Source organism: Plectropomus leopardus, chromosome 16, assembly GCF_026936395.1.
Source record: "Plectropomus leopardus strain MGB_pleo_1.0 chromosome 16, ASM2693639v1, whole genome shotgun sequence".
Lineage (NCBI taxonomy): Eukaryota > Metazoa > Chordata > Actinopteri > Perciformes > Serranidae > Plectropomus > Plectropomus leopardus.
The window spans coordinates 19,481,199-19,504,485 of record NC_142191.1 but is presented as its reverse complement, the minus strand read 5'-3'; the positions used below and the strand labels follow the sequence as shown (position 1 = coordinate 19,504,485).

The following is a 23,287-nucleotide window of genomic DNA, read 5'->3' as shown; positions in this document are numbered from 1 at the left end:
TAAAGTTTTGAAATTGAAACGTAAAACTAGATTAAGTTCATTCTTATTGGAGTAACCAAATATTTCAAATATTTCAAACTGTCACTCAATAATGACATATAATGGTTATCAAAGCACAGACACCAAAATCTGTAGGTCAAACATTTTAAAACAGCATTGTTATTATGAGCTTATGTTTCATTTTAGCATTTGGAGGTGGATGCATTTTATTCTGCAAAAAAAAATAGAAGTGAATTAAACTAAGTTTTGCCCTCCACTTCATCCCTGTGTGTACTTATCCACTGTGAGGGCCATTGTAGCTGTTTACTCCTTCATTGTTGAAAACACTGCTATATTATAATGTTACAGCTCACCAACTTGTCAATCACTTCACACACCTGTGCATGTGTGTAGTTACGCCACTGTGCTTGTGCAATTGTGTGCATGGCTATCTACAGGTACACACTGTGAGTGTTTGGAGGATAATTTGTGTATGTTTGTGTCCACAGTCAGTCAAGCTCACCCAGACCTTCAGACCTCCAGGGGCAGGGAGGCTGACTCTGCAGACAGCGAGGCTGAAGATGGGCTCTCTTCGCTGGGCTCTGGGCAGCTCTGGACAGCCCTGGAGCGCTGCTGGGTCTCTGTGGGGCTGGGCAGCGTCGAGGCTACACCTGGACCGGACAACAAGGTGAGTCAAATAAACATTCACATACTGAAAAGCGTAACATTTAATAACAAACATATAAATATACAGTAAGTGCATGTTGATCAGCAAAGCTGATTTGTGTTCATGTTTGACATAATGAATTAAACATCAGTTATGTAGCATATCTGTGAAGTTACACGGATACACACAAGATCTTTGTATTGTATATTATTAGAACTGAAGCAAAAAATAATTTAAAAAATATTTTTAGATTCATTATATACCAGTACGAATATGTGACACTATGCATTTATATAAACACAAGTAGAAAAAAATGTTAGATTAAGTGTATTTATATCATCTGTGGAAGGGACAAGATGCTTTACATATAAATAAAACACATTTTTCAAAATGTATGTGTTAATAGCTTCAAATAATTAACCCCAACATAATGACTTTTTTTTTTTTTAAAAGTGTGATGTGTCTGAATTCACCTTAAATGAAAACTAAATTCTCAAACACATTACGTCATTTCAACTGTCCAAATAGACACAGATCTTTGTCTTCTTTGTAGAGTAAAAATATGCTGTTTTACTTTAGTAAGTGTGTAAAAACCATGACCTCATTTTTTAATAAAGTGGTTCTGCTTTGCAGGTTATTTCAGGAGGATGAGGAAATGCTGATTCTGACCCACAGCGATGAGTTGAACAGAACCTATGGCGAGGACAACAGGTCGTCCTTTAACAACGTCAGCAACGAAAATATTTCAAACTGTGATGACACCAGAGGAAAGTCGTTTAGAAGAAATAGCACGTCTCTGATTGAGCAAGATAATCCCAGTATCCTGGGATCCACCAGCACATTACTGCAGAGTCCAGCTTTCAAAGAAACCAGAGCTACAGTAATCTCCACTGGACCCAGAACCATCACAATAACTTCAGCTGTTTCCACTGTAGACTCCCTTCGGTTCAAAAACACCAAAAGTTATGGTAAAAGAAAAAGACCTTTTCAGACTCAAGCTGAAAAGATGGGAAGCAACAGTGAGAAAAACCTGAGCTTCAACCAGAAACAGGGTAACAAGAGAGGATCCTACAGGCTGATTACTGGGAATATGCAAAAGCAGAGACTCTCTGAGGACGGAGAAGAGGAAACTGTAAATGTGACTTCCCAATTCTGTACCAGCCCTGAAGAAGAGAGAGCAAGGATGAGTTTGGCTAATCCAGGTCAGAGCCTTGATACTGGCCCCAGAGGTTTGAATCGTACTCCCACCATCACCGCCTGGGAGGCTGGCTGGAATGTCACAAATGCCATACAGGTACACATATAGAGTATACGTGCACGATCAGCAATTGTTTCCATCCATAAAAAGGAAAAAAATAAATTTAATTAAATTTTAAAAAATGAAAATAACATCACATTACAATTTTGTTTCTCTTGCATGCCTCTGGTAAACAAAGAATTTAAATCTTTTTGAAGGAATTGAAGTCCTATAGGGGCATGTTTAACAACAATAAAATTATATAAAAACATATATTTACATACTCAACTCTTGCAATATAATTCAAGTTGCATTATTCAGTCATATGCTCAGCACTTCACAATCCTTTCCAATGGAAAATTGAATTGAAAGATAAACCCATCTATGCTTAAAGCTAGACTGCATTGACAAAAACAGTAATTTTACCTTGATGAACATGAGAGCTACTGATTAAACAATGCCTCAATTTATTAGTTTGTTTGCGGTGTTGTTTGACACTGGTGTTTTAAAGGGTTAGTTCAGATTAACCAAAGTCACAATAACACAAATAAACTAAATGATGGGGGAAGTTGCAAAGTTTCACTTTTAGTCAGAAAGAGATGTCAGTTTGGGAAGTACTGAGCATACAGCTGGAAAAACGAGACTTGGATTATACTGCACAAGTTGTGTGAGAGTTTGTGAACTGATTTTTTTTCATGTAGTTTTGCTGTTGCTAAATGTGGCCCACTTTTACTCCAATTCATTGAGAATTTTCTCAATTGTTGGATTCTTCGTTAACTATGGAAGCATGTGGAGGCATCAAAAATTCAACTTAATAGGGGTATTTCTTTAAAGAGCCACTAGCTACAACGTTTTTTTTTTTTCATATTTCAGCTTATCAACCACTGACGAACTACAGGCCTGCCATAGCTTTTAGTCTTGGAAGACATGAGAATTTCTTCCTACAGACAACTATGCCATGTCACTAGGGGATCCGTCTTTGATCCCTTTTCCTGTTTTCTTGGCAGTAACTCCAAATTGCTCCCAATATGTGAGGAAAATATACAAGTCACCTAAGATATAAATGTCTGCCAAATAAATGTAATCTAACTTCAGTATGAATAATAAAATGAAACTAAATCCCTGACAGTGAACTTTATGTGTTGGTGAAAGTTATTTAATCATTGTATAGCAATGTGAAGCACAACTGTTGGCTGCTGAGTTTGATTTACAGATGACATCGGCAATGTCCATCGCAGTGTGTCATTGCTCCTTTTTGTCCAAAACTTTGTGTCTCTTGAAAAATGCACATATTAAATATAAATGCCAACTGCTCAGGCACAGAACAGCACAGCACATTCAAAAAGCATTAAACATGCAAAGCATTTAATCCCATTGTGTTTTGACATTACTAAACAATGTTCTGTAGTCTTGCAGGCTGTTTGTCAGGCACTCTCCACTCTTCATAATCAAATAAAGCGTGAATGAAATCATTTTTTAAAAAAAAGAAAAGCTCCCGGTCACAGTGTGTCCTCGTGGCAGTAATGCTAATAGCTTATTATGCTGTAAATGCTGAGCAGTATTCAACCGCTGCACTCATGTAAATGTGTTCTTTCACTGAGTAACTGTAATGTAATTGAACAGCGTCATTGGGTCCGTAAAGAACATTATGACATTAGGGCATCAATATAGTATATGCACGCACACACGCACTGGCGCACGCACACACACACACACACACACACATACACACACACACACACACACACAAATGAAAACCCACCCTTTCAGGAGTCGAGGTGAATTTATGTCAAATGCACACATTCAAATTCCCCATTAGCACTGTTGTCACAACATCACTACATAAATGTTTAAATCAACACATGATATTTTGAAGATAAACAAGTATTTTATGTGCTCAGTTTATTCATGGTAGTCTATCTATCTGAGAGCCAGGAATTTTTCCCCTGTTTTAATTAGAGACCAAATTTCTGTGCCAGAAGAGGCACAAAAACAGACTGTGAATATTCCATAATACTGACTAAAAGTGCATGGTAAACAAATAAATAAATAAATCTGTGTAATTTATGATAAAAAAAACGGGCAGCTGTGGTTGCCAAAACTAAAAAAATCCAGTAATGAAGTGTAACACTTTAGGGTATGTTTTTTTTTTGGCAGGTTTATTTATTATATTATTATATAATTATATTATATCTTTTAAGATTAATTACAGAAAAAAAACAGATATATTGTTAAATTGTTTACAGTTAATTATTTTAAAAACAACAGGGATACTGCAAACCAGTGGTTCCCAACTAGTCCAGTAACAGGGTCCAGATTTTTATTATATATTATTAAGGTCCACACATTATAAATGACCACATATTCAATTTCATTTCACAAAATGTAGCCTAAACAACACATTGGATTAGAACACAAAAAAATAAAACATGTTGCCATTATAAACAGAACCAGAACTTCAAAATAAAAGCTCTGTGCCGGAAATTTACTGTACTTCAAAATAACTACCGTACTTCAAATTACATTAATTAATAGCAGTTGGTTGGCCTGTTCAAATCTATGATCTGTAACCTCATTTTCTAGTTATATTTGAATTCATTTATAGTTACAAAAATGCTGTGATTGAATTGTTTCATTTTTACTGTATCTTGCTAGAGCATGTTTTTTTTTTTTTTTTTAACTCTGCTGAAACATTATCCCCTTCTTTCGGGGTTTAGTGGTTTGGTTAATGATTTTTAAGTTATTCATTACCTGCAGCACACTGTAATCAGGAGCCTCAACCAAATAAATTGCTCAGTAATCCCTTTGTTTGAGGTCACAGATAGGTTAAGTTGCTGTGACTGTAATGGTTGACTAACATCGCCAAAAGGCGTCTTTTTTATTAAAGATGATGATTCACTGGATGTTTGAGAATCTCAGACAGTGATGGATGACCACAAAGCAGTGATGAAAGACTGTATCTAGTGTATAAACACCTATCAGTGCAGTAATGTCAGACCCATTTGTTAAGTAGCTAACAGATGTCTCACTAATGTAAAAAAAGAACATCAGTTTTTATCTCCTATCAAGGCTAAAAAGAAAATATGTATTTTCCGACGGCTGTTTATTGATGCCAATATAACTATGTCTGTCTGCCAGCTTAATAAAGTTTTTATTAGAGAGCAAATTTGCTGCCAAAAATGCAAAAAGCAGCTCCAGCTCTCATGGCTCCCGACTTGGGAATATTATGAAACTCAGTTTTAATTCCAACCTGACTGTTAATAAGGCAGCTCCTCTTTGTGTGTCTTCGTCGCAGATTAGAGATGGGGTCCTTTTGTTTTTCGACACAGAGAAAACACTGATATCAATGTAACTGCCTATGATTGTCTGCTTTTGAGCGACACTTTACCTTAAACTGGGTCGGAAATTCAAGATCCAAGTTCCGAAAGGGGTGTTCAGATCCAAACACAAGCCGTAGGGAAATGAAGAATGTCCCCATTTTGTTTTGGAAAGATGCTGTCAAAACTTATTTGGTTCATCCTGCTGCCAAATACATCCCAAGACCCTGCGAAAAAAAAGTGAAGCTTAAATGCTGCAGGTTATTGCATTAAACAAGAATATTTCTGGTAGTTTTAGGTTCATCTATCACCAGTTATTTGGTCAGCTTGATCTTCTCAGTGGTCATTATCAATATTGTCATCATCTTCATTCTCATTATTATCATCTCTGTTATTTAACTTCATAAGAAATATTTCATTTTAACTTTTCAGAGGTGAGATGACGTCTTAATATTGTTTGTTTTGATTATGAGGAGCTGTAACTGACCTGTATAATATTTTGAGGTATGAAGTTTGAAAGACATTTAAAATGGCAATGAAAATGCTATCCATTTGCATTATGGGAAATAATGTTAATAATGTTCCCACACAGCAGGGTAGGCTACATACAGCCACCTAAAATATTGAACAAAGATTTCTCGAGTGCACATCATTCCCAGAGTTATTCTTTTAAATAAATAAAACAGCTTTGATTAAACTTAGGAGTACAATATTTTTTCAGTTTTGTAAATGTCAAACCTGTCTGCTCCATCTTATCCTCTCATGGTGGGGAAAGACATTTCTCTGTCACTTTTTCTGCGCAGGGCATGCGCTTGTATAAAATGATTGTGCATGACCTGAGGAGCGACAGTTGAAGTCCAGAAGGGAACAGGGAATGTGTAATAATCGTCTTTTTTTTCAGCATGCGTTACTGAAATATCCTTGCTGCTTTGTGTCTGATATTGCATGTGGACTTGAAAGGTATGAAAAATGTTAACATTCCCTGAATACACAAATTTTAACCCTTATAAACCTGGATTGATATCTGTTTTCTTGTTATTTGATCCTTGGAAAACCTGAGCAAATTGGTTTCGATTTCTTTTGAAAACATGAGTAAACAAGGCAATCACCAACCTGGCATGAAACGTACCACAAAATACAAGAAATTAGTAAAAGGTGACGAGAAAATTACTTCAAAAATAGTTTTTAAAAAAGTGGGTTAAATTATTAGAAAATTATCAGAGAAATAGGTGAAAATTTCCAGAATATTATATTTTTAAGTCTGATATTTATTATTAGGGCTGTCAATTCCAAAAGTCGATCACGACTGATCACATTTTTTAACCCACATTTGTTTTATTTATTCAGCACCTTTTTTTAGATTATTTTCAGGTGCATTTCGTATAACAACTGTTTTAACTGCAAATTTTTGGCCAATGTTAAGTTGCTTGTTGCATTCTCCCCATGTTTTTGAAAGATATCAAGCCAATGTACTACAAGGGGTTAAAGGTGTATCGAGTGTCAGATAATGGCAGAATGAAGTTGAATCATCATATTCAGAGCCAATCGGGGATTTCTGTCCTCCCATTTTCCGCCTATTTGCGATTGGGAGCTGCTTCAGGTTGTGTTCAGAGTAACCAATGAGGAATTAGCTGGCAAAAACACAGAGAGAAAAAAGTTGTGGAGGGAGCTAGACAGAGAGCGATAGAGAGAGAGAGAGAGGGGGAGAGAGGGAGATGAAATCACATACTTGAGCGTCAAACTGCTTTCATCACCAGCAGCTCCATTTGAACATCAAAGCTCTATCAGCATATGCCTGACAGACACCAGTTACAAATAGTAACTTGAAAGAGGGAGAATGTGTGCTTGTCTGTTTATGCATCCGCCGTGTGTGTTACTGCGTGTGTCTATGATGTGCCTCCACAACTCTCTCGGTGAGTCTGTGTATCTCCATGTTCCAACATTCAAAACACAGCAGCTCCATCAAAGTAGCTTGTTGTCTCCTCTGATCTCCCCTCGTCCTTCTCCTCTTCCTCCTTCAACCTGCTGCACTCTAGGAGGTTGCACCTCTCCTTCCTCCTCCTCTCTATTTTGTTTCCCCTTTCTCCTCTACACTCTTCTTTTCTTGCCTTCTTCCTCTTCCAGCTCTATTCCCTCTCCTCCTCTCTCCACTCCCTGGCAGTCACTTCCCTCGGTGATGGGCCAAACCTCGACTCGCCTCATCCTCATGCTCCTGCCGGTCTCCTGCATCCTCGAACTCTCCAGGCATCACGCCAAAACTCTCCTCTCGCCTACTCATCTTCCAACTGTGAACGGTCAATTCTTTGTTTTCTTTTTTTCTCTTCAACGGTCTTCCTTATTTTTATTTCCTCTTTTCTTTTTCACATTTTAATGACTTTCAGTCATTTTTTTCTTATAAAAACAAGTTAACACAACAGACTGTAGTATGTTATAGTTACTAACTAAAAGTTACTATGGCTTACTAACTTACTAAATCAGTCATATTTCTTTTTGAGTTTCCTTGACAACATTTTAGTGATACATCAATATATGATATAATTCATTTAATTCGTTATTGCACACTAGCCCTTAAGCACTTACGGCATCTGTAAACCAATCCAGCAATAAGTGATCCAGTGCAACATAATGGAAAATATCACAAGAAATGCAGGGGATGAGAGATTCGTTTTCCGATCCGCGTGTTTTCTTAAATTTTGATAGTAACAGGAAACACTGAAGAGAAAGGCTAAAAACGATTCTCAGTCAGAACTGTATCAGAAATTGTCATGGCTTCATGGTCAGTGTCTCCACCATTCAGGTAGCAGGCAGTGGCGCTCCCAAAAAGGAGCGAGGGGAGGTTATGCCACCCCGTTAACAATTGCTATCCCCCACACTGGCCCACCCAGGGAAAATACTTGGAGAACAATATAACTGTCTTTAAGAGACTGTGCTGTGCTCATTTTTTAAGCTAGTGCAAAGGTGGTATCTTGTGAAACAACATATCCTCATATCCTACGGAAATGTACACACCACGTTTCGTATGATATCCAACAAATTAGCACCCCATGAATAATGTTACATCCTTACGTTTTTAACATAAAGATACAGAGGTTAGGTTTAGGAAAAGAAACATGGGGAGGACGTACCTTAAAATGACTCAGAGTTAACGCAGGTTCACACTGTTCCGCACTGGCCTCTGGGGGAAAGTCCTGTGTTTTGTGATCCATCCATCACCCCACCCTACCTCCCTAATGGACTGCTTGGGCTGTGCCTTTTTAACTCCCGTCAGCACTTTGGTCACGTGACTGCAACCTGCCAAAATACCTGGGTTAAACACAAATAACTGGCTCATTATATGGATTACGTACAAATTTTTGTGCACTACTTTTCATAAGAAAAGATATGATGAGTGCATGAGAACAGCCTCTGTGACTAGACAACATCAGGCTATGGGGCTAAATAAAGTTAAAAAATTAGGCCTAATTTTGATGAGAACACAAAAGGCATGGCAATCTTCAAAGGGGTCTCTTGAAATCACGCCTCAAGTTATCTGAATGAAACTTGGTGCCATGGGTAAACACTAGTCTCCCCTAAACTTGACATGGCTTAGTCTCGGTAACTGATTTGTTCTTCATGATCAGTGTACTCCTTCAAAGTAAAGCTATATATTTGCCTTTTTAAAGAAAAGGAAAACCAGCCTGTTTGAAGGACAGTTAATAGCCTAACAGAAAAATATGCATGACTAAAAGTGTTAACTGTACCTATATCGGTCAATGCACATCAGATAATTAGTAATATTAACTTTAAAAATAGAATCCAAAGTATATCAGTATGCCACTGCTTAACTCCTCATATTAGCACAATTTTCACCTGACCTATACTTCAAAAGCATAAAGGATTTCCCCAAAATGTATTTATGGCATCTGGTTTTGTGTGTCACAACAACATTTTCAGTGGCCCCAAGTGGCCATCCATATGAAAAATACTGGGAGTGCCCCATAGGAGAGATTTTAAGGCAACTTTTTGAACGAGGTCTTGGTAACTTCTCATTTCTTATCTCCCTCACAAATGCTCCTTTTTCTGCTCTTTCTATCTCTCTCTTCTCTCCTCCAGGGTATCTTTGTGTTGGGTTTACCCTTTGCTCTGGTGCAGTCAGGTTATGTTGGTCTTGTTCTGCTGGTTCTGTCAGCTTGGGTCTGCAACCATACAGGGAGGATCCTGGTGGCCTGTCTGTATGAAGAGGAGCAAAGGTAGGGTTTATATTCAATTCATTTGGTGTCAATTGATCAGCTGCAGTACCATGTAATAATCTCATTACATTACAATTTCACATAAAAGTACTAAACTTTTCACTGTAAATTTACAGTAATTTACAGGTAGCAGCTTCACCAGCAAAGTAGTTTCTTTTTTACAGTTCCCTTACTATGATTTAGAATTAAAGTATATTACTGTAAATAAATGTACAGTTCTTTACTGTATTATTGTAAATTTACAGTAATTTAATGGCAGCAGCTTTGCCAGTAAAGTATTGTATATTTACAATATGTAATACTCTACTGTATATCCTGTATTTAATGATAATTAAAGAATGTTTTAATAATAATAATTAATGAAGATAACACAATATCCATTATGTAGTTCACTGTCAAATGTTTATTAACATAAAAACATGTCACCAGTGCAACAGTCAGTCAGTGAGTGACTCAGTGAGTGAGCTGGTGAATGCACATTTGAATGAGTGGCTGTGTGAGACAGTGGGGTGTGTGTGTGTGTGTGTGTGTGTGTGTGTGTGTGTGTGTAAAATCATACAATGTCCCACTTGAAGTCACTGAGCTTCTTGGTGAGTGTGGAGATGTGAATTCACTGGCATTGCCTTCTTTTTGACCATCCTGCCACTCCTCTTGCTTTGCGCTTGCAACTGATGGCTTGCTTTTATGCCCCTCTCAGGACTGATGTCAATGCAGATTCTGGAGAATAAAGAAGAACAACAAAATATATTTATTTTAGGTGACATTACTCTATGACAATGACATAAGTCAAAAGTCTTGAATGGCTCTTTTTTCCAATGTGGAAAACACAAAGCTACTTCCTACCACAATACATTATACAATAGGGGTGTGGATCTCTCAGTATCTAAAGATTCGATACTTGGGGTCACGATTTGATTCAGAATTGGTTTCGATTCAAAACGATTTTCCGATTCAAAATCGATTCCCGATTCAAAATATAGGAGGTATAATTTCAGGATCTACTCCAGTCTGTTTTGCCAGTGGCATATTATGCTATGAAAGAATGGAGGTTTTATTATGTTCAAGCTTTTTGTTGTAGAAAACCTTTCTCCCAAGTGTTGGGAATCTGAAAGTGAGAAAATAAACATTGTAATTATTATAGTTCAAAAAGTGGACACACTTTTCCAAAAAAAAGCCCCATCGTTTTTTGTTGGGGTTTTTTTGCAGTTGTTAGTGTATCCCATTATATGTGCCATTTTGAAAATCTGTGATGATGCAGAGGGCCACGTCACACTCCTGACACTTCAGTGTTTGTTTGTTAGACTGACTCCTGATTTACCCTTGTCTCATTATTATTATTATTATTATTATTATTATTATTATTATCATTATTATTAATATTATTATTGTAGGGGCTACCAGAGTTTATTCTAATGCAGGAGGCGCTACCAATATCACAGAGCGGTAGATACAGCAGGATTAGGCCAATAACAGTACAGTTTGCTTCAGGTGACGTATGACGTACGTAAACGGATACGAAGTGTCGAACCGTCTTCCGATTGGTGAACAAGACCGAAACAAACCTCTGACCTCTTTACTAAGGCACCATGGGAAGCCAATATGGCGTTTAGCATCGATGCTAATGTACGTTTATCATCGAAATATGGATAAATTATGGAAACGATCCAAATTCCCAGGCTGATAGTGATTCTTCGAAAAGAGCTACGATGCATCGGAGTCATCCCTCTGCACAGCCGTCAGCTTTCACTGGCGAAAACAGTAAGGCGACCCGACAAACAGTCTCAAAATAATTAAGACTTTTCTTAATGGTAAAAAGAGGGTTAATAATAGACCAAATTTAGTAAATATAGTCTTTTATCGAAGTTTAGGATTTTTGAATTGTTAAAAACGAGAATCGAGATTCTTATGTGAATCGACTTTTCCCCCCACCCCTATTATACAGTTAAACTAGGCTGTTTTTGCCAGTGTGGAGAAGAAAACACAGTAGGTTACTCTCGCTGTCTCATTATCACTGTATGAGTCAGTGCAGTTTAATTATCTTTCAGCAAAAGCAAGTGTTTTAATTGTAGTGTGAACTGAGACAAAATGTTGACACGCACTTATTAGCCAACGTTAGCTAATGTTGGCTTACGTTAGCCAACGTTAGCAGTTTGAACATTGAAAATATGAAGTGTTTCGACAGCTTTGTTTCAACGCTGTTATAAATGGCAGATAATCCAAATGGCAAAAGCCCCCTTTAACAAGTATACTGCTATTTCCTAACAGAATAAAAATGTTAAAGAATTACTTACATTACTCAATGACGGCTGCTTTATCAGACATCAGATGTGCTCCATAGTTGAAATTCCCGAAAATAAAATGCAAGCTGGAAACTCCTCTTAGAAATAGAAACATCTCCTCAGCAAGAAATCCTATAAGATGCGCCCGCACTTTACTCCTCACGTCAGTTAATTCCTAAAATTCAGTTCCCTCCTTTTACTTTCACCTCCCCATGATGCTTAGCTGTTTACAATACATCCATGTAGTGCGCAGGACAGTGGCTGATGCTAGAATGGATCGCCCGGAGGGAGGTGGGCGGGATCACGGCCAACCAATCACAGCAGCGTGTAGTTGTCTGGCAGATTTTTTTAACATTGAGGACTTCAAGCTTTCTCTGCAAGATTAATATAGTAACTACATAGACTGCACTCGTGCTAATGTAATGTTTGAAGTTTCAGCCTGAATATCCAGACCTCTTTTTAAATCAGCTCAAATGCAGTTACAAAGTCAGCGTGTCACAAAATATACATTTGTGTAATTTGTTCAGTTGAAGCTGGAAGAGAAATGATATTAAGAGTTGAATGTGCTGCATGTGCGATGAGTTACTCAGAGAGTTCAATGATGAATGTTGCTGCCTTGTAAATTAATGATACTGGTCGATATTTACTCAGGTAATCTAGCTTGTTATCTACAATTTGAAGTAGCTTTACTTGGGTAATTCCATTGGACTACTTTATTTCAGTGAGAATGTTGTACTTTCTAACACAATAGATTTATGTATTTTACATTAATGTAGTCACCTTTCATAGAGTTTTAACTCTGCAGTCATCAAATTTCTGAAAGAGAGTGCAGCCAGATAACCTAAAGTTACAACACAGTAGCTAACGTGACGTTACCCGACTTATATCTAACCTTAGCTGGCAAGAAATTATTGTTCACTGTTAATTTCTTCACCTTTGTCATTGTAATGCTGCTCCACACTGTGAATAATAAACTCTTCCTCCACTTCTTTAAGACTATCTAACTGCAAAGTCGCACTTCTGAACAGGAATGATGCAGACATCCCATAAGCTGTATAGACACAGATCTTATGTACAGTCTGCAGCTGTGTACCACCTGGTTGCGTCACCAGATGTTCCCGCCCTTACCCCGACGTCACAATCGCTGTCTGCTGTCAAGGCTCGCCAGCGAAGGGGCACGGGGGGAGGGGACACTAAAACAAACAAAAGAAAGACATGATGGAGCCAGGACTGTTGCATTTATTTATTTTTTTATCTATATTTTGCTGGAAAAGGAGGAGAAGCGCCTCTGTCGGCGCCTGCAGCTGACTTATCTCCGGGCAGCAGAGCCTTGCTCAGCGGACGAAGCGCTCCTGTGCTGTGGGCAGCGCAGTGGGGACACAGCGCCGAGCTGGCTCTACATTTCCGTAGCTAGTATGTTAGGTGGCTACGTGTTAGCATTAGCAACGTCACGTATTATGAAAGAAATTATGAGGTTTTAATGTCCCTCTATGTTTAACATATCTGGCGTTTGATTTTGAAATTACTAAAAAAAAAAAAAAAAAAACATTAAGTGAAATCAACGCTCCGGTCTCTATTCTGTGCCGCCATGAAGACAATTATTTTTGAAATGAAAGGCCGCGAAGGATAGTAGGGATGTGTCCACCAAAAAGAGGGAAAAGAAGTCCGCATACCTGTGCTGCATTTGAAGGAGCCTTCAAATTGGGACAGCCCTCACGCAGATTTCATTGAGGTTTACTGTATAATAGTGTATGACATTATTACAATAAAATACTGTTCAGATTTTACTGTAAATTTACATCAGAGTTTTACAGTTGGCTGTCCATTTTACTGATAGCAAACATGCTACGCCATTGCTGTAGCATCAACAAGCCCTTGTCACTGTGATCAGTCCTCTGATGTTTTTTTGTGTGTTGTTGTCTCATTGTTGAGTTTGACTTTCAGCAGATGGCGCTCTCCTCTATATCATTTCTGACAGCAGAATTGTTCTCATATTTTTTCCTTCTATTGTATTCATCCTACTTGTGGGAGTCAAAACCCTATAGTGATTTGAGCAGAGAGTAGAGAGTTTTTAGAGTCTAAAATACACAAACATGTTATTCCATTTATGGACTCTACTGCCACAGCTAAAAGAAATTGGAGTGTGTTCTGTAAAAATGTGATGTTTGAGTTTATTTTTGCCACATTAGCATGTGCGGTTCAGTCAAAATGTGATTCAGATTAGCTCAATTGAGCTGAGTTTGATTTTAAAGCTTCCCGGGGACATAAACATAAGAAAAACACATTTTTGAGTGGAGGGGGACTCAACTGTGCACTGCTATCTGCAGAAAACACATTATTGTGCTCATTTAAAACACTGAAATGTAGGTTTCAACACAGCTACAATATGCTGTAGCTTTGAAAACAGTAAAGATGGTCAAAAATGTGAATTTGTATGAAACAGAATTTATCGCACAGAGAATGTGCTTATATCTTTCAGTGGCGGCTCAGTGTCAAAGGTCAGAGTCCGACACAGCTATCAGGACATAGTGGAGGCCTGCGGCAAAGGACTGTGGCCCAACTGGCCTAGAATTGGAGGGTGGATGGTTAATGTAGCTCAGGTAACACACACACGTGCTTGAAATAACCTAACACACACATTATTCTGCAAATCGGCATGCACATGTCTTTAAAGTGAGTCTTGAAACTAAATTACAACATTATTCAAGATGCACATTTATATGATAGATAAACAGTTGAAAAAATGTTCTACGTCTCTCACGTTATACAGCGGTAAACATCTCTCTCTGCACTTTTTTTTGTTTTTATTCCAGGTCATTGAGCTGTTGATGACTTGCACCCTGTATCTCGTTGTCTCCACCAGTCTGTTGTCTGACAGTCTGTCTGGGATGGCTGTCCCCAGATCAGTGTGTTCTCTGGTGTCTCTGATGTTCCTGCTGCCCTGCCTGCTGCTCACTGATCTCAGACCAGTCTCCACCCTCAGCCTGCTGTGCTCCCTGGCTCACATCCTGATCAGGTGATTGAACAGAAGTAGCACCAGGTTTGTTCTGGTGCACACTGTCGGCTGATCAGCATCAGCTGACAAACACACCAAATCATATTGAATCAAGACAACAAGGCAGCAGGCTTTATAATCTGCTCTTATTCTCACTCCTGTGATCACTTTGCAGCTGCTGCTGGTTGTGCTGTCTGCTCTCACCTGCTCCATGCTGCTGTTACTGGTTGTTTGATTTATTTCTTGTGCCAGGTGTCTTGGAAAATGGAGCTGGGTCTTGAAGTTCTCTGGCTCCTGGATCTCTGGCTATAAAGTCATGTGCAAATACAAATTATTTTAACAATAGAATTCACAAATCAAGGCTTAAACGGAAAAAAAAGAAAAGAAAAAGAAAAAAGAAAACATTTTTCAGTGCAGTTAATTTTTATTTGTCTCATATTATTTTGTAGTTTCCAAACAGCACAATTATATTATTTATTAAATGGCATATTAAGATCTTTGTATAATATTTCAATAAGAGAAACACATTGTTTTCCTCTGAAAATCTTGTCTCCAAAAATGTCAAATTCTCAGGAGATTAAAAAAGTCTTGTTTTTTTTAACCTTTGTGCCAAAACATTTACATTTAACACAGTTTTTTTAATGGTTAATTTATCTAAAAACTAATCTCTAAAACCACATAGACACAATTATTTAATTCACAAATTCAATTAATTTAAAATCACCAAAATTGGAGATATACTGTTTTCTTTTGAAAACGTTTTATTGATTTAATGTGATTAGAATTTTTTGTCCCTTCATTCATTTCTGCTTGTATTTGCGCTACATTATTTTCTGTAATTTACATATTTCCTCATTTATTTTTCTCATCTGTGTTTAGGCAGGACAATTATTGCCCCGTGTACCTGAGAGTAAACACCTCTTATTGGACCGTCCTTCACAAATGAATGTTGAATAGATGAAGGATTATCAATACATCCATTTTAGATGCTTTATTCATAGAGCATTATCTTTTCTCATTTTCTCTCCTTTTGTCTCTGACCCTCTATAAGCCTGTTGGTCATGCTGTACTGCCTGAGTCGAGCTAGCAGCTGGTCCTGGTCCACTCTGTCGCTGTCTGTGGACCCGGAGGACTTCCTCGTCTCTGTGGGCGTCATCATCTTCTCCTACACCTCGCAGATCTTCCTCCCTCCTTTGGAGGACAGTATGGAGGACAGAGGGAAGTTTAATGCCATGCTGGGGTGGACTCATGGTGCTGCCTGCATCATGAAAACTCTGTTTTCTTTACTGGTCAGTGGCAGTGTGTGACACAATTTTTTTTAAATTTAACATTGAGTTGATAGTAGGGGTGTAACGGTATATTTATTTGTATTGAACCGTTTCGCTACATGACGTTCGGTCCGGTACGGACGGGTGCATGGGTAAGTTCCCACATGAGCATAATAAGTGGCAGAAAAAAAGTTTTGCTTGTTTACTAGCCGCCTGCAGCTACACGTGAAGCCTCTGACTAGCTGATGTCAAGGCTAAAGCTAATGCTACCACTAGCGAGAAACCAGATACCCTCCCTTGTCGTTACGGTCTCCTGTTTGGGAACACTTCTGCTTCCTTGGTAAATATTGTAACAGACAAAGACAAGTGGATAAAATGAAGGCAGTGTGCCGACAGTGTTCAGCTGAAATCGGGTATGTTTCTGGCAATATGACAAACATGATAACGTATTTGAAACAGCACCACCGGGGTGTGAATATCACTGCTACAAGAAAAAAAATTACCTTAGTGCAAACGCAGCTGACTTCAGTATTCAAGCAGCCTCTCCCTAGCAATTCAGAACGGGCCAAAGCCATAACAACTGCCATCAGAGTTTTTATAGCAGCAGATCTAAGACCATATTCAGTTGTTGAGAACGCCGGTTTTAAACACATGCTGAAGGTGATTGAGCCCCGGTATGAAGAACCCTCTCGTCCACACTTCAGCCAGAAAATAATACCAGGCCTTTATGAACAAGCAAAATCTGCTGTTGTCTAAGACTTGTCCAATGCATCTGCAGTAGCAACATATGGATGGACATCCAGAGCTAACGAGAGCTACGTAACAGTGAGTATTTTTTATTTTCTTGATATTTTGTATATTGTTTGCATTACATTACATTAGACAAAAAATGTTTACAAAAGTTCCAATTGAAAAACAAGCAATTTTATGTTTTGCATTTTGTTACCTTACTGTACCGAAAATGAACCAAACCGCAACCTCAAAATCGGGGTACGTATAGAACCGTGATTTTTGTGTACCGTTACACCCCTAGTTGATAGAGTTATTTCCTGAGTTGGTGATAGTTAGAAAGAGAGGTTTGTGCTGACAGATCTAAATACTGTAAATACCGTGACAGTATTATTTTATAGTTTGTTGATTGCCCAATATCTAAAAAATGTTTGGACCGAAACGTACATTTGGTTCGACATCTGGCGGACAGCAGCAGGTCCAATCAAGGGATAGAAGCTGGGACAGACAAATTGAGTGATTGATTGACTGACTGCATTGATTGCTTTCCTCCTCCATTAGGCAGCGTTGACTTGGGGCACAGAGACCAGTGAGGTCATCACAGACAACCTGCCCTCTGACCTTCGACCTCTCGTCAACCTGTGTCTGCTGGCAAAAGCCCTGCTGTCCTACCCTCTGCCATTCTACTCTGCTGCCGAAATACTGCAAACCTGTCTGCTTGGAGGTAAACACTACTGACAAGTCTATTTTATATTTAAACCACTGACCTTGCGCAAAGTCTTTTTTCCATACAAGAGCTCCTTGAAGTTATTTATAAAAGGGCTAAGGTGCAATTATGACTGACGGTAGATCTACATTTATATGTTACAGTGACTGATATGTAGATCACACGTTCCTCTACACATTTCCATATATACTGTAGAGCAGCAGAAGCCTGGAGAAGCAGGCCTGATGCTGGAGGTTACCCAGATGGTCAATGGAAATAGAGCTGAAAGAAGTGAATCAGTGCCATTTTCACTCTCTCTTCCAATTGTCTTGAGTATATTTAATTGCTCCTGAGGTCACCAGTGGTAAACTGTGGTAAGACTGGGCAATTTCTTGGGAATCTTGAACAGAGCAGAGTATGGGCTCCCACTTTCTATTTCTGTTGAAGGTTTGTTAAGACCACAAATCACCACTTATATTTTATACTGGCACCCACCTTTGAGACTTCATAACTACCAAAACAATGGTTCGTTCCACAAGAAAATAATGGTTGAAGGTGATCAATAAAGCAATTTGAAAACTAATGATTTGATAATGTATTGTGTTAAGCAAATATTCAGCCCAGATATTTAAATACTGGAAACTCAACAAGTCCCATTAATTAGAAGAAGAGGCACAAATCAGACAGCTTAGAATAGACAACGTGTGAAATACAAACTGCCACTACACTAGAAACACTAACCCATGTGCACGGACTTACAGACACAGTATAATGTCAGAGGAACGTTAGACTCACATCAGAAATACATTACATTTTGTGTTGTGGATGTTTTAAATGTATATCAGTGTTAGAATTTCCCATTGTGTTGATGTTTCCTCCACAATATTTTTACATAGCAATAATGGTTTGTCACATAAAGAACCTTTAATCAGTTGATAAATAAAAGGCTGATATTGAGGGATGCACCTAAAATTGAGTCAAATAAAAAAGGTAAAAGTCTTGACATTAAACCTTACAAATTATGTAAAAAACACAAACAAACAAACAAAAACCATCCTATAACTAAAAAAAAAAAGTAAAAATCACGTATTAATTTCCGTTTGAATACTTGACCTGGGAAACTCTGCTAATGTGTTCACTGTCAACACATTCGTCATCATGGGTGAACTTTTGTAGTTGTTGACTGTCAACAGTCAAGAAGTCATCAGTTTACAATACTTTAGGTTTTGTCCAAGTAATTTAATGTAGTTTATTGGTAAATATTTTCGCTGGGCAAAGCTTTCTTGTTGTCTTCAGTTTTTATGTAAAACACAGTTCTTAAAGTAAATAATGTCTCTTAATTAGTTCATGTACTACCTCATTACTATAAATTATGTCATTCTGTAAATAAAAATATAATGATAGAGTTGAAGGCTGATGACACCTCTATAGAGATTCAACTGGAAAACAATGAGTCAGAGTAGAGTGACCCATAAACAAAAGTTGCTTGCAGGTTCAACAAAAACTGCCACGGTATGCCTTCTTAACACCTGCTTCAATCTTTCAGCTGGTATCTCATCGTACTCCAAACATGGAAGTCGAGGTGTGTCTTGTCCGGCCCTGTTGGTCCGCGCCACCTTGCTGATGACATCATACCTACTGGCTCTATTAGTCCCTAGGTTCTCCCTGTTGATGGGTTTGACAGGCAGTGTGACCGGAGCGGCCATGACACTCATACTGCCGTGCCTGTTTCACCTCAGACTGCAGTGGAGCCGCCTCACTGTGAGGGACTGGCTGATAGATGTGTGTATACTGAGTCTGGGGGTCATCTGTAGTGTGTCTGGTGTGATCTGTTCAGTGAAAAGACTGGTGGGAGGACTGTAAGAGGATGGATGGATGGATAAATGAATAGACAATGGATGGATGGATGGCTGGCTGGCTGGATGGATGGATGGATAGATGGATGGACAGATGGGTGGTTGCATGGACGGATGAATGGATGGATGGATAAATGGATAGAGAATGGACGAATCGATGGATAGATAGATAAATTAATGGATGGATGGATGGACAGAGAGATGGAAAGATAGATGAATTGGAACGTAGATGCTCGGACAGGTCAGTTGAAACCTCTCCTTTGTAATATTTTCTGTATTTGAAAACTGTATCAGTGCACTATTCATCCCTAAATGGGTCAAAGGACTAAATGTAATTTCAAAGCTCGTAGTGGCAAATCACCAGAATTATCGTGAACTCTATAGCTCCCCTCAGCTTCACTGAGCATTTTAATGTCTTTCAGCTCATAGTTTTGGGTCTAGTCCACAACTATTTTTGGTAACTCTTTTTACTTTCTTCAGTGTTGTTTTCAGATGCAGGAGACAGCTGTTCTCAGCATAAAAGCCTTACTAATTAGGGGTACACTACCAAGGCTTTTCCGTTTTGGCTGAGTACAACCACCCTGCATTGATTCTCATTTCCATTACCAGCTTAAACGAACCAAGTTGTGTGGGGTCGCACTCGAAATAGACCATCACCAGAGTCAGATCAAAGCGCGCCTGAGGACCTCCAAGCAGGTTACCGTGATGTCAGATGTGCGTCCTAATCATTCAGGCATGATTCAGCGTCACTTTCACCTTCCTCTTCCGCTTCTGATCCTATTTTGTCATCCCATCGCTGCTTTTCAAGCCATCAATATCGTAACAAAAACTTGAAAATCCGTAATGATATAAGGAGCTGGCAACTAACAATGGGGAGCAGTACTAAAAAGACACCTGAGAGTTTTAAATGTCTTCAACTCAAGACAAGCGCGTCATCAGCTAAAGACAGACCTTCAAGTGGGTAGCTCTGTTGTACGGAGATGCCAATCCCTGCTGCACAGGAGGACGCACCAAAGTAGCTGATTTAAAACTGAGTCAAGCCAAGCTAGAATATGTGTATGACAAAAAGGCAAAACTTTCCCAGTGGCAAAGAGCAAACAGACAAAATTAGCAGAGAAAAGCCTGTCAAAAAGACAGAGCCTCTGAGGGGCCAAAAGAATCAGTTATTGCAGGTTTAAAGATCCTTATCCTTAAAAAAAAAAAAAATTGAAAACAGTCTAAAAAGGCCTTTTAACGTAACATAAAGTTGAAATTCTTAAATGTTGCTTTAAGATGTATATAATATATATATATATAATATTTGGGGTTTTTACTCTGACTAGATGGGAAAATCCCATCATTAATTGCCACCAGATTAATAATAAGATTTCCTAAAAATCAGGATAAATATATAATGGGTTAAATAAGTACATCTGAAGTGATAAATTGTTTGTCTGGAAAGGGAAAAAATGCTCAACATAAAAAAAGCCAGAAAAAGTGGAAAAGAGTGATTATGCCTTTAGATTATATGAGATATTAACTACATATAGCGACAAAGTTTAATAATACAGTAATGAGTTAGTCAGTGTATATTCTGTGGCAACATAAAACAGTACAATTCTCAGGTAACCGGTGAAATATTACACATGATGCAAAGTGGAGTGAGTGAAAAGAATTTATCAGCAATACAAAATAAAAATCTGTATGCCATCCACATGTTTCCTAAAGCTTCTTATAGATTCGCCTGTCACAAATGGAGATGTGTCATTCCTTTACCCAAACCATCAACACTCAAAAAAAAACCAAACTTATTTCCCACCCTGTTTTGTTTGTAAGAAGTAAAAGCAAATATAATTCATGTTTTTGTGATTGCATTGGACAGCAGAAAAGGATTATCACAAAGGTGGTAACACAATGTCAAGAATGTCCCAAATTTTGTTCAAGTAAGACGTGGAGTTTTGTTACATATGATGTTATTCAAAATTGAACCATGAAGAGTGCACATTTTATTCCAGTCTGTGATGTTGCTGTAAGAAGACAAGATAATTACGGCCATTATAGGAACAGGCTGAACTATAATACAATTAACTCTATTTTGAAGTTTTAATGTCTACATGAACATTTTTGCTGTGCAGCATTATTGTAAAAATGCAGTGCTCTGTGATATAAATTTGTGAACTTTATCTTTGTTGTGAAAATGGTCCAATTAGCCTTCGGGGCAAATAAACATTAAAAACTATAACTTATCTGCCTCTCCTTTGGGCTGGAGAAGATTGAATGATGTTTGTCTTATCTCTTGCCTGAATTTGTAATTGTTAATGTGTGTGTGTGTGTGTGTGTGTGTGTGTGTGTGTGTGTGTGTGTGTGTGTGTGTGTGTGTGTGTGTGTATGTGTGTCCTAGCAGGTGGGAGTAATGTTGGCTTTGATTCAGCTTCTGTTTATGTGCTTCCAACGCGTTGTGGAAGTGAGTTGATCCAAACTGTGAAAGTAAAAAAAGAAAAGAAAAGAAAAATAATAAAAGAAAAAAACTACAGAGGAGACTAAAATGGTTTCATTTTTCATTCTGTTAAAAATATCCGTGGAAAATATGAAAAGTGAGAGGAAAGAAAAATGAGCAAGAATAAGATAAGCCTGAGAAAGGGCGAAAACGAGAACTGAATCACAGTTGAATTAAAGAAAGGTCAACAGGAAGAAAAAGTTGGAGAGAAGAAATCAAAGTTTCTCCTTTGGGGGTTTAATGTGACTATACATGAATGCTATATTCCTACTAGCCACTAGTTAGACATGTATATGCAGTAACCTAGCAAAATGTGGCCACACGAAAACATTTCCTGGGATGAATTTTGAGCAGGAAACTGTCTTTGAAAACAGAATGGATTTGCATTGTTAATCTCCATACCTCAAAAGATTCATTTGATCGAGGGCAAAGGGCAGAGAGGCTGAATGACAAAGAGTGAAGATGGCATTAAAAGACAGGAAGTGAAACAAAACTTTAGACTAACCCAAAGGAAAAGAAAATTAGAAAAGAGGTCTCAAATATGTTTCATTTAGTTCTCCTAGACAACTATAAGATCTGTGTGATACCAGACTGAGACAAGGGTTTATTTCTCCTGTCTCTCTCTTTTTTTCTCCTGAGCAATAACATGCACAAAATCTCACTTTGGTCTCCTTTTGAGTTTTAAAAGAGATCTCATCTGATGTAATTCAAGAGTTTCTCAACTTTTGTCTCTTTGTTGTATCAGGCAGAGAAATCAGAGAGCTTTACCTATGAACACAGTCTATTCTCATAATCTCATAACCTTGTTATCCAGACACATTGGAATAAAGAGAAGCTGCGCACATTTGGTGTAGAAAGATGTGAACTGTGAACCCCGTAAATGATGCAGGCACGTTTCCAATATTTCCTTGGACGCGAGTGCTGTCAGTCACACACGCTGCATCGTGATTGGTTCATTCATAAGGTGGGCGGATTTAACGTACAGAGAGCAGTGTTAGCACCATAACACATCCATGGTTAGCACGGACGCAACCGGGAGAGATGGAGAGGGAGACCCCCTATAGGAAGCAAAAGCAGGTATGCCATATCTTTGTTAAAGTAATTTGAATGGAAGTTTGTAAAATTTAGAATGTATTTATGTTGGTTCAAATGCTTTTTTTTTTTAGAGAAACAGGTCCGCATATTTGGTAAATAAGCAAGCTAGCTAGTAAGCCAAGACCACAAGTAGCTATGAACTTGTGAAAGGTAGCTAACGTTTTTAGCTAATGTTAGCATACTGAATCAAGATGCAATTAAAAAAAACCTAAAATCCGGGGGAACTTGGCCGAAATACTTTTTGAGGGTGTCTGGTTGGCTCAGCTCTAAAGCACCAACTAAGCTAAGTTGTAAATCCTCTTAAATAATGCTAACAACGTGCTGACCTCTGGATGCAGTTTGTCTCAGCTTCATGTTCATACTGGATGGTGATATTAAGGTGTTTGTGCCTTCACGTGTCATTCCAACCCTCTTTTTTTGTTGTTGTTAGTGTTAAGCTTATAACTGTCTACTT

At 38.2% G+C, this 23,287-nt stretch overlaps 1 protein-coding gene across 1 annotated transcript; it reads left to right on the top strand.

The window, feature by feature from the left end:
* Positions 1-507: 507 nt before the first annotated feature.
* LOC121955963 (vesicular inhibitory amino acid transporter-like) lies at positions 508-21,436 on the top strand. The gene is made up of 9 exons (XM_088089748.1): positions 508-667; positions 1,280-1,940; positions 7,362-7,487; positions 9,293-9,429; positions 14,188-14,308; positions 14,522-14,724; positions 15,755-15,992; positions 17,262-17,424; positions 18,953-21,436. Exons 1-9 carry the CDS (start codon positions 561-563, stop codon positions 19,267-19,269), a joined length of 2,073 nt encoding a protein of 690 aa, XP_087945874.1. The 5' UTR covers positions 508-560; the 3' UTR covers positions 19,270-21,436.
* The last annotated feature ends 1,851 nt before the right edge of the window (positions 21,437-23,287 follow it).

Bases quoted from the DNA above. Each gene is read 5' to 3' on its own strand.
- LOC121955963 (XM_088089748.1), top strand. From the start codon at position 561: ATGGGCTCTCTTCGCTGGGCTCTGGGCAGCTCTGGACAGCCCTGGAGC. The intron at 14,725-15,754 runs GTGATTGAACAG...ACCCTCTATAAG, and splicing joins CTGGCTCACATCCTGATCAG to CCTGTTGGTCATGCTGTACT. The intron at 15,993-17,261 runs GTCAGTGGCAGT...CTCCTCCATTAG, and splicing joins AAACTCTGTTTTCTTTACTG to GCAGCGTTGACTTGGGGCAC.